The sequence below is a fragment of the Cydia fagiglandana genome, chromosome 15 (assembly GCF_963556715.1).
Source record: "Cydia fagiglandana chromosome 15, ilCydFagi1.1, whole genome shotgun sequence".
Lineage (NCBI taxonomy): Eukaryota > Metazoa > Arthropoda > Insecta > Lepidoptera > Tortricidae > Cydia > Cydia fagiglandana.
The window spans coordinates 4,368,924-4,381,652 of NC_085946.1; the positions used below are offsets into that span (position 1 = coordinate 4,368,924).

The window sequence follows — 12,729 nt, forward strand, 5'->3', positions numbered from 1 at the left end:
AATCCTAGGTTTTACCGTACTTCGGGCTTATGTACAATTAAACGACGCATTAACACGGCAGGTGCACTTCGCCCCCCTCATCTTGGCAATGGCCGCGTAAAGCATCATCATCAGGCCTTTTATATATTTACAGATGATTAAAATAATTAAGCAGCATCTGTGATCTAGCGACAGGACCGCTCGTGGCTATATTATATATGACACAATTTTTGAACGGCATAATCGTCCACATTTCTGTCAAGTAATACGAGGGTCCGCACCAGGGATGTTGCGAATATTCGCATCCGCATCCGCGGAACATCCGCATTATTTTCAACATCCGCATTCGCATAAAATCGATGCGGAGCATCCGCATGATGCGGATGTCGACCAAGTAGGTACCTAACAGGAACGTATTAGAGACGGCACCGCTGGCGTAAGTGTAAAGGCTCCAGTACACAGTGGTCAAGGATGGTCCATGCCAAGCCATGCTTTGCAATGCGCAACAGTAGGCCTATATCACGTAGGTGTTCACACAATGGTGCATCAAAAAAAAAAAAAAAAAATTGCAGGCTCTGATTCATATAAATCTATAATAAACTGATAAGTCTCTTCATTGCTCCACAATGATGACATTTTGTGCTATTAACATTGAATCAAGCGGTCAAAAATTCAAGAAACTAAACAAACAATGGCGACTGTGTGAACACCACAGGCCACGGTACGCCACGATTCCTTTGAAGTGTGCCAAAAAACCGACAACTCCCCGATTGCTCACCACGGCTGATACAACTGACGGCAGTCGTCCGCCATTGCATACCATAGCATAGCCCCCTGTACACAATGGCCAGGGTGTGGCATGGCCCATCCTTCACTGTGTACTGGGGCCTTTAGGTAATTTCGTCATTATATATAACGAAATCGTCTAGATCCCGAAAAACCGGCCAAGTTATTGTTTATTAAATAAAACACACCTATGTGACGTCCCACAGGTAAAGGTACCTTATGGCGGTTGGCGCTTACGCTATTATTAACGCCGCTCCAATATTATTGCGGCGCCATGCGACGTAAGCGCCAGCCGCCATAAGGTACCTTTTGCCGTGGAACGTCACCTATATTCTTGTTCAAATACTAAACGGTTCGTTTTTTTTAAATAAAAAATACTAAATATGTAACATTTGACGTTTTTTGAGTACCAAATCTTGACATCCGCATCCGCATCCGCGGATGTGAGGCTTTAAATATCCGCATCCGCGGATGTCATAAAAAATCTGCATCCGCAACATACCTGGTTCGCATTAAGGCGACCCTCATCGCACATATATGTCTTATTGCTCGTTTTCGGGCCAAGTCTTGAAACCAGGACCTAACATTGGTTACGCGACCTCTTAAAAGGTGTTCTTCCACTCAACGCGGTGTGTTGCTAGGTCTTTCCATGAGTTGCAGTGCTTTATTGTTAAACGCAATCATATTACGCTTTACGCAGTCTTTAAAGCGGAGTAATGACGTCTTACGTTGCACTTGCCTAATAGCACTGTCCATTCGTTAAACATGCCCTAGCCGCCGCAAACGTCTCTGTTTGAGTAGCGCGGTCTCAGATTATAAGCGCGGTGATACTAGGAAGCTTAGCAAACTCCAGCGCACTTTCGTTGGTAACCAGTAACCCTGTCTTTCCATGTTATGTTTACTATACCATACCTACCTACTCCGAAGGCAGCGCACGTGGAAGGTGTTAATTAAGTCTTCGTTCCTGATTAGCTTACGACGTCCAGGTTTCGGCCCCCTACAAGAGTATTCTCTAAAGACACAAGTTTGGTAGACAGTTATTATGGTCTTTGTCGTAAGGTGTTTGTTATTCCATACGAGTACTCTTGCATATAGCCCTTCGGTTTGCATTATAAGAATTCAGCTGTGACCCAGTTACACCTATACAAACTCTTTAGATAGAAATAGGTTTTTTTACCTTTTATTTTAGCATAGGTTTTTTTAACGTAGTATATAGTTCCCTACGGTAAGTACCCTAAAAAGGGCAGCAAAATTAAGCCTACCAAAAATAAACGAAGTATTAAACACATTGGCTGCCCACCATCCTTCACCTAAAGTGTATCTCCCACGCCCCTTACAAATTTAGTGATCCCAGCATCTGACTATACATTTATTACTGAGGTCAATAAAGAGGTAACGAGCTTTCGATTCTACTGGTGATGCTCATGGGCACACAGAGAAGATTACGTGATCCCAACGGTGAAGTTCAATGTTCATGGCAGCCAACGTGTTAAAAGATTAGCCTGCCAGGCTTTCCAGTTATATTAGGCTATATTGGTGTGCATATAAGTGAAACAACGACATATGTGCAACGTCTTGTAATATATTGATAATGATAGTAAATATATTTATGGAAGCATAGATTAAGTACATTTAATGTAGGCAATGACTAATGACATTCATTTATACAAATTAATAATAAAAATATCATTTAAAGTATATACTTAGTAAATAGCACTTTTCGTGCGTATGTCAAAAGCTTAAAGGGCCATGTACTGTAAAACGTTGTACGATACACGTGCGAATAGGTAATTTGCAAATCGTGTGGATTTATTTTCGTGTTAATTTATCGCCACTCGTTCGAATTTCCTCTTTTCCGCACTTGTATCGTAAATAACTATTCGCCGCCTCTTTCAATAGCACTTGAAAGAGGGTTCTATGAGGTTCATGTTGTTCTAACTAAACAGTGATAGTGATACGTTTCAGCATTAGAACATTATATTTTTCACCACACCTACTCGGAAAGGCTTTCTTAGCACTTCAAAAACTGATAGCAAAGTTGCATTTTATTCACATGTGAGGCAAAGTAATCAAATGCAAATTTTGAGTTGTTTTCTTATGTTTGCTGGTAGAACTGACTTTTATGATGATTTTGGATGATAAATATTTAATAGGTAACATTAATTTGGATTTGATTTTGTTTGATATTTTACATTTAATATTTGCTTCGGGTCGGTGTGGTGAAACATTTTGTGTTTCACTCGGGAGCAAATTTTGTTTAACCCTCGCGCTTTGAAACCCTCGCAACGCTCAAGATTCCATTTTTTTAACCACTCGCTACGCTATCGGTTCAATTTTGGAATCTTTCGCTTGCTCGGGTATCAATATTAGCACGAGCGATTGAACAACAACTTTGCCCCCGAGGGAAACAGATAACTGTTACTGCGGGGCGCGGGCGGGGGCGGGGGCGGGCGCGGCGGGCGGGGGCCTGACACTGGCTGTCGACATGAATCGCGAATATATAACATGTTATATGTTTACCATACCATAATATTAGAATGCTGCAAGTGTAAATATGCTTAACAAATTATTTAAAAATATTAATCAATAATTATCATGATAGTATTAAGGTTCAAATCTATGTAACGGCTCATACGAGTTAACATGTTTTGGTAATGTATTTAGGACGATCGACCACCTCGATGTAGACGAGTTGAATCTTAATACTATCACGATACGGGATACGGATTTAAAGGACATTGTTGCTTTAGCACGTGGCTAGGTATAATAGAGGTAGGTACGGGAGCTAAACCGCCCGTAGGTATAAAAGAAATAATGGTTTTTGTTAAAAGCTTAGGGTCTTAGGCGTAAAAATAAGGCATAGGTATATACTATAATAGTAGATGCAAATAATCCAATTAGCTCCAGGATGGTAGTGTAATATGTGGTTCGTATACTTCGTATGCGTGCATGTGCCTCCATCAATTGGTTGAACAAGACAGATTCGAACTGTCGACCTCCGTCTGTGGTGATGTGAAGAGCATCAAGCATGCCAAACCGAGAAATCTACCAAAACCAAACCAATCTACTAAAAGTTTGCAAAGCTCACCGTTTCTACTACTGTTTTAACATTGTTCTATTGATAAATTACTTGGCTATCGGCTACCATAGTATTTGCGGATTCCTGAATTCGACGCCACTTTTATTCTACACGTCGTGAAAAATATTGCGGCGTCGATTTTGGCGTCCTTTGTGTGACGTAACACAAAAAAAACACATACATTTTCTTCATTTTGTGTTACATTCTTTCATATTTTTGTGAATATTCCATTGTGTTACCTACACTTTTTTGCAATTCACTCGTTTACGGGTTTTACTAGTGCTGCACTCTGGCAACAGAACATTGTATTCTCTATCGCCATAATTTGTGACGTTTTCAACCAAAAGGTTAACATTGTCGGTTGTCGACGAGGCTGATTTCAAATTGAAGCTTTATGGAAATAGCGCCTTATTGACAACAGATAATAAGAACCCATTTGGTTGAAAATGATACATTTGTCCCTATTAACATAATTTAGCCATAATTTCATGAAAGCATTTTTCAGCTTTAGATGTGCATATGCAGTCATGCACATCTAAAGCTGTAAAATACAGACTTATAATTCGAAATGTAATAAGTGACTTAGGAACATATTCCGATTGATCAAACTTTAATTATTCTATGTGCGGCAATTAGCACTGTACGTAAATACATACCTATTTCGAAAATTTAACCGGCCATATGTAAGTACTTACTGCAACTACAAAACGTTGTGCGAATAGTTAAGGTGGTTCGCTTTCCATACAAAAAACAATTGCGTTATATTAAGTAATTACACACTATTAGGTACTTATGTAATTGTTTTTTTTGTATGGAAAGCGAACCACCTTAATTGCCAACGAGAGGCGATAAATTGAAACACGATCTATAGGTCAGGAAATGAATGCTCAAAAAACGTTGTAGAGGGAAATGCTAGGAACACAGTTTTTGACTCCGTAACTTTGTTTGGACTATAACTAGTCTACCCCCCAGCACCGGGGCTACAGCCGGGGACTTTTGATATGTTCACCTCCTAACTAGTCCAAACAAAGTTACGTAGTCAAAAATTGTGTTCCTAGCATTTCCCTCTATAACTTCTTATTGCTTGGCCTACTAAGGGAGTTCTACTTTTCGAACATGTATGTTTGGGACTGCTTCTAACTCGACCTAGCAGAGATACTATTTTCTTGCGCATGATTGCCAGAAAACTTCTAGCTTCGCAAAACATGCCAGATGCACTACATCTACGAGGTAAGCCCAACAGCATTCTGAATGCATTGTTATACTGCACTTTTAATGCATCGTAGGCTCGCTTCGTATAGTTAACCCACAGGCCACTCGAGTAAAAGGAATGGCAATATGCTCTAAAGAGCGTTGTACCTTGACATTACTGATATTATTAACATAAAAGGTTTACATTTGCTCCATGTGAAGCTGTTGGAGGAAAGAAAATAATAAAACTCATGAACTTTCCTTTTCAATATTTTACTGACAGGTGAATAGGTTCTAAAAATGTAGTGCAATTTCCTTTACCTTCGTATTTTCACGGATACGTCCGAACGTCTCATATATGCTACTTGTATTTCAGTCAATACAAACAGTACTGAGGCGAGGTTGACTAAAGTAGCTTTTATACCTAACTATTCGTATCTTCCCCTGCAATTGGCGACTCACACGAAGACGTCAGTCGCCCGAGGCGCGCGACGCACGTCCGGCGCCGGCGACTCAGCAGAGACTCATTCTGGCTGCTTGTATCAGCTCCTGAAATTTGAGAATAATTATATTTAGAATATTTGTTTAAAATGATTTTATCAGTGCAACATGAACTTTAATTCACTTTCATAACTTTCCTGGCTTATTTTATATAGGCCCCACATACATAGATGTCGCTAGAAATAGGTACGTAACTTTTCTGAAAACCTAAATGTTAAATGTTTTAAAATTATGGCTGCTTATATGACCTTGTATTATCGTAGTTTATATAAACTGATATGTCGTTTTTACAAACACTCCCTCAGTGGACTTGTTGTACAAAGTAGCAACAAAGGTCTTTTAAATTCTGAAAGTGTCATTACGGGATTGTCCATATGAGTATGACACCAACGAAACGGCCAAGCCGTACTGTTTGACCAAGATGTTGGCTTTATACTGTTAGAGCTTATAAAGTTAGGAATGACAGAGTAAAAGTCTTGGTACCTACTACGGGATCTGATAACTTTTTTAGTGTAAAAGCTTTATGCAACTAGTCTTGGCAACACTTTACATTAAATGTTTTCGTGGGTTGTTCTAACCTCAAAAGTAGTAAGGTTGTCTGGAAGAGATCGCTTTTTAGCGATAAGACCGCCTGTTGTTTAATCTCTTCTTCCTGTATTATTTGTATTGTTTTCTGTAATGAGGTGTGCAATAAAGAGTATTTGAATTGTATTGTAGTACCTATACTGTAATTGAGGTAATCTGAAAAAAAAACCGGCCAAGTGCGAGTCGGGCTCGCGTTCCAAGGGTTCCGTATATTACACAATTTTTAACAATCAGTGCCGGATTAAGATATTTTGATGCTTTAAGCATTTCTAGACCATGGTGCCCCCTCTCCCTAGGGTCATCAAGATTACATTGATTTTTTTTGGTAAATTGAGAGAAGTTCAATGCCGCATTACAGCTGAGAATGGAAATCAGTCACATCATTTTATCACGAAAATTGACAGTGCCGTTGCAGTAATGTTGCAACAGATTACCTAATACTGCTGCAGTCGCCACCCGAATGTCACACCTTTATCATATCTAAGAAAGTGATTGAAACGCGAGCGAAGCGAGCGCGAAAATTTTTCGATATAAAAACGCAATATGATAGACAGTTGTACATTTTTACTTTTAGTATGGAAATCAGTCACATCATTTTATCACGGAAGTTTTAATCATTTTTTGTCATTTTATTTGCGATAAAAAAGGTTATATACAAGTTGTTTCTGTAAAATTATACATTTTTAAGTCCCATCTTTCTTAACTGACTATGCAGCATGCAAATTTTAGTGTAATATATACCTAACTTAACCTACTTAAACTAGTTTAATACAAATTAATTATCAACAACAATAGAAATAAAAATACACTGTCAATTATGAAATAATAATATATCATGTATCTATCTCAAACAAAACCACTTCAATTAACATAATTTAAAAACTAGATTGTTGATTTACAAGGTATTCATTAATAGAATAAAATGTCGAAGACAGCAGCCATTGAAAAAGTGCTCTTTTAAATTTACTATTGGGCAATTCTCTTATGTTGTTGGGTAACTTATTAAATATATTGACACACATAGCATAACAATTTTTCTTAAAAGTGGCAGTTCTTTGCATTTTATTTATGACCAGCCTGTTAGTGTTCCTAGTATTTCTTAGGAATACTTCGTTGGCTGTTTTAAACAGGTCTATATTTAACTTAACTAAGTTGACAGTACTTTGCAACAGAGTAATGTTGCTGCAGTCGTCACCCGAATGTCACCTTTGTCATACCTTAGAAAGTTATTGAAAAGGCGAGCGAAGCGAGCGCGAAAATGTTTCGATATAAAAAACGCAATTTTACTTTTAGGCCGAACCAGGCCCGAATCCTGGCATTTTGGTGCTCCCCCCTGAACGTGGTGCCCTAAGCACGTGCTTGTTTTGCTTATTGGTTAATCCGGCACTGTTAACAATGTATTGTTTATGTGAAACGTGAGTGAAATCTAACACTTTAAACTCTCGCGTTTTGTACATATATTTAATTACACAAACGGGTCTACCGCGTTTGGACGCGCGTTTGGTTGGCGTTTGTGGGTTTGTTGGGACGTCAGTCTTTCCGTGACCACAGCTAGTGCAACTCAGCTGAAACGTCGGAATTAAAGGTAAAAACAATGAAATTATATCGCGGTAGACCCGTTTGTGTAATTAAATATGTGATTGAAATCTCTTTAAAAAATCCGTAGGGGTCGGATCTAAAACTGTAATTAAGTCCGACTCACGCTTGACTGTACATTTATAATAGGTTTTCCTGTCATCTATAGGTATAGACCTATTTTATGTATTTTTTTCAAAATTTTAGACTTAGTAGTTTCGGAGATAAAGGGGGGGGGGGGAATGGTCATTATTTGCCTATTTTCTTGAATAACTTCTAAACTGTTTATTCGAAAATTATAAAAAAAATATATTTGAGATCCTTACAATAAGCTCTTTAATTTGATATGTAACATGATATAATTTGAAATTTTTTTTTTTAAACTATTCATTTACCCCCCAAAAGTGGCCCCCATGTTTAAAATTAATTTGTTTACGTTACATGTCCATATTTGGGTCACAAACTTACATATGTGTACCAAATTTCAACTTGATTGGTCCAGTAGTTCCGGAGAAAATCGGCTGTGACAGACGGACAGACAGACAGACAGACAGACTGACAGACAGACGCACGAGTGATCCTATAAGGGTTCCGTTTTTTCCTTTTGAGGTACGGAACCCTAAAAAGGACTATAATTATTAAAATCATTTAAATTAATTAAGGTAAATGCTAAAATAAGCTCTTTCAATCCTTCAACTCTTGCACTTGTGCATTCTCTACTTACAGAAGTTTTGTACAGCAGAATAAGCGAATCCATGTAGATGTAGTGTAGGGACGCTCGGCAGGAAGCAGGTGGGCTGTCGATCACGTGTTGCGTTCATTCAGCCCAATTCCCTAGAGTTGGAGCTGCAGCTAGGTTACTGTCCCGGCGGCATTAAGTGCCACACCATTCTCCTCGAATCTTCTTGTTTTCCTGCAGAACAGAAGAACATCTTTAAGTTCGTTTTCTTTCAGTGTGTCTTTACCGAATGTATTATATCGCGGTGCCGCATACATGAATTACATGATAAGTTCGCCTTTGTACTAATGATGTGTGTTCTTTCATGTTTTATGTTTCTTTTTGTACAAGGACTATACCAAACAAATTTAAGAATATCCACAGATGGCTCAAAAACAAATGAAGGGACCGGATGTGGTGTCTTCTCGGAGGACCTGAACATATACATCTCAAAACCCCTGGGTTACACTGGGAACACAATACGGGATTCCAAGCTGAATGTGTAGGAATAATGGAAGCTTGCAAAGCGATAAAAAGACGAGAAGTAAAACAAGAAAATATACTAATACTGTCAGACAGTAAATCAGTACTGCAAGCACTAGGTAGCTACAAACTTACATCGGAACTCATACTTGAATGACATCGAGGCCTCACTGAAGTGAGCAAAGAAGGCACCAAAGTAACAGTATAATGGATAAAGGGGCATAGTGGATCAAGAGGAAACGATGCAGCGGATGAACTGGCCAGGAAAGGTTCAGAAACCAGCTTCACAATAAGTTGTTGTTGTCCTAAGGCACCCCAGAGGTGCAAAGGGCCTTCACAAGCTCGCGCCACGCCTTCCTATCTTCAGCGACCACTCTGGCCTCGCTCCAGCTCAACCCGACCGCTCGTCGTTCATTTGTGACGGACTGCTGCCAAGAGTGTCACAATAAGTACTGGACTAAAATGAACACCTGTAGGCAGACCAAAGAACAAAACTACAAGCTTACACCAAAATATTACTAAAAACACCCAGACACGTTTTACGATTACAGTGAGTTTTTTAATATTCCACTAGTAATTTAATAATTAATACAGGCGTGACATTTGTATAGTACCGATATAAATTACATTCTCATTGTTAATAATAATTTCGATATATTGCAAATTTTAACGATTAATTTTATTTATATAATTTGGATTATGTTTACAGGTATATGCACATAGAATACTAGACCAATACTAGTACTTATATGGAAAAAAAGACATGTAACAAATTGTTATCAATAAATTTTTCATTTCATTTCATTTCATTCATTTCATTTCATTTCACACCAACTACGCAAAATAGTAGGATTAATCACAGGTCATAACAGACTAATCCAGCGGTCGGCAACCTTTTAGCAGCCAAGGACCAAATAGTAGTTACCGAAGTTGATGCGGGCCGCACTTTGTTAATATTTATGACTTTATCAGACATTGTTGTTTGTCAATATTACATACAAAATAGCCTAGGAGGCACGCGGGGTGCAAGTGAGAGGTTCGCGGGCCGCTTGTTGCCGACCGCTGCACTAATCAAACACCTACATAATATGGGTAAAACAGACAGCCCCATGTGCAGAGTGTGCATGGAAGAAGAAGAAACAGTAAAGCATATTCTCCTACACTGTAGGTAGAAGGTAGAAGTATACAGGAACCAATACCTAGGGACTCCGTGCACATTGAAGGAGGCAGTTAGCGACCTGAAGACACTGCTAGGTGTCATGGAGGAGCTGGGGCCACCCCATAAACACAATTTTTTTGCTCTTAAGTAGTAGTTTTTGATGGTGTTTGACCCATTGATCAGTGACCCAGTCTCAGTTTTTCTGATAAACAGCTGTCTTAATGGACTCACCAATATGTTTTGCAGAAACCTCCACCTTGTAGCATACACCTTGTTTTCTCAGTCAATCTCAATATAAATAAATATATTGGGACATTTTTACACAAATTGACCAAGTCCCACGGTAAGCTCAAGAAGGCTTGTGTTGTGGGCACCCAGACAACAATATAATTATTCAATATACAAATATCTGTCTCATCAAACAAATAAATTCCCTAACCAGGATTTGAACCCAGAACCATCAGCTTCACCGGCAGGGTCACTAGGCTAGGCACCCACTAGGCCAGACTGGTTGTCAAATATAACCAAGATATTCTTTTGAACAAACTGCCATGTCACTGCTGGTTTCAATCTGTGCCCTTCATAATCTACATACTTACTGCTGTCTGTCTCTCATGCAGTCTAAAAAAATTAAGTGTGGGGTACAAACTTTGTGTCGGTCGAAAGTCGAAACCCTCTTGCCTTATCTCCTGATCCACCTTTCAATACTGGTCATCACTCAAGTAATTTTCCAAATTTCTGGGAATACTTCTAGCTCGAGACAGAGGTTAAATATGTGCCATAGCGGCTCCGCCAGCACCATGCTGTACAGTCCATACGCACGAGGGAATACCATGCGGACACGAAGATTTTTTTAGCTTAAGTTGTTGAATTGCGGCACTTACCTCCAACTTCGGCTTCTCCATTAATTAATATTTTTTCAGTACCTCGTACCTCTACTGAGTCTACTGTTTCTTTTATTAGAATTCATTTTATTGTATTTGTAAACCAACAAGTGTCAATACAATACTGTCAATGTCACTGAAAGATGGCACTAGAAAAAACCGATTATTTTTAAATTGTCAAGAGCTAATGTCAGAACGTCCCTACTAATTTTGACAGCTCCCTTAAAAAAAAGAATCTCTCTGGTTTTTGGCTTCCTATTATTGGGTCGTACATTATTGGGTCGGGCTTTCTCGACCTGTACCAATAATGCGCAGCCCAATAATTGAAAGCCAAGGGACTCAAATTATTGGACGCGAATTATGGGGTCGTACATTATTGCCCTGTGAAAAGAGTGGCTTCGTATTATCGCCCCGGACCAATATTGCGCGGCCCGAGAATGCTCAACCCAGGAATGTACAGCCCAATAATACGCGTCCACCATGGACGCCTATTATTGGGCTGTACATTCTTGGGTTGAGCATTATTTGGTCGTACATTAGTGGCTCCCGAAATTGTCAGACTCAAGAAGTCAAGACTCAATTTTTTGCTTGTCTATGATGTGAGTTCATGCTGTTCGAGTCACATTTATAAACGTCATCAGAGTTCAAAGTAAAATTAAACTGGCCACTTCTAATCAAATATATACTCTGTCAAGCAAATTCCGTCAGTATTTCTACTAGAGCGGCAAATAAAATAAAAAATGGCGCGAAATTTAAAAAATGTAGGCTATCGTCCCATAGAAAATTTGATGTTCGCGCCTTTTTTTACTGACAAAGTTGTTTGGCCGGTTATAATTTATGACGGAAATGGCTTCACAGACTATCTATATCTAAATACAATGTGAAATAAATATTAAAATGTATTTTTTCAGGTACGGCCAAAGCAACTAAGTCTCAAATTGGAGTCGCCACCAGATGAGGAGCTGAAGTCTAAACTAACCGATATATTCGTCAAATTAGCCGATATTGACAAAAAACGCGGGGCAAGGTAATCTTCTAGTATATTTTTAATTTAAGATATTATTAATTACTTTAACCTCCGAGGCCACAGGGACAATGCCGTCTTCGAAACGTCGGAGGTAATTTTGAAGCTTAAGTACCTATATGCGATTAATTTCCGTTAAAGTTAATAATAATGTATGAAAGTTTAAATCAGTATTTCATTTATGGCCTTTTTGATTTCAGATGCTTGGAACTAAAAAATTGGGATCTTCGGAACGCGCTGGATTACTACATTATGCTTCTCAAGCTAGACGATCTAGCGCCGTTGTCGTCACCTAAAGACAGCACGCCAGCGCCACAAGCGTCGTAACAAATTGTAGTAGTTTACTTATAAATAAGAGTAATTTTAAGTTTATCTGTGTTTCATTCAATTGAACCTATCAACCTGAGACCTCTTTTATAAAGCTACAAGTTACAATTTACAATCGGAAGTCTCTTTCTAACCCTATGTGTTAGAACGAGACTTCCGCTTGTAAATTGTAACTTGTAGCTTTATAAAATAGGCCACTGGTCAAACAACTTTGTCAGTAAAAAAAAGGCACAGAACTCAAATTTTCTATGGGAATATAACCATTCTTCTTTGCCGCTATTTTCTACTGACGGAAACTCGACGGAAATGGCCTGACACACTATACATACCTACTTACCTATGTGATGTTCATACTAGATTTCTCTATGATATTTTGTCAGACATTTTAAAGAGACTAAATTCTACATTAGAAATCATGCATTTCGGATCTCACGTCTA

The 12,729-nt window shown here is 38.7% G+C and overlaps 1 protein-coding gene and 1 long non-coding RNA gene across 2 annotated transcripts in view; one reads left to right on the forward strand and one right to left on the reverse strand.

The window, feature by feature from the left end:
- LOC134671234 (nuclear RNA export factor 2-like) overlaps positions 1-12,334 on the forward strand; it is a 47,440-nt gene extending 35,106 nt beyond the window's left edge. The window contains exons 13-14 of the mRNA XM_063529032.1: positions 11,852-11,967; positions 12,165-12,334. Of these exons, the coding sequence (XP_063385102.1) occupies positions 11,852-11,967; positions 12,165-12,291 (243 nt within the window). The 3' untranslated portion in view covers positions 12,292-12,334. The remainder of the gene's footprint in view (positions 1-11,851; positions 11,968-12,164) is intronic.
- On the reverse strand, positions 3,317-11,427 carry LOC134671275 (uncharacterized). The gene is made up of 3 exons (XR_010099203.1): positions 10,941-11,427; positions 8,421-8,609; positions 3,317-5,584 (listed from the first exon to the last, which is right to left on the reverse strand). It is a non-coding gene; the product is annotated as an uncharacterized LOC134671275 (long non-coding RNA).
- Positions 12,335-12,729: the final 395 nt, after the last annotated feature.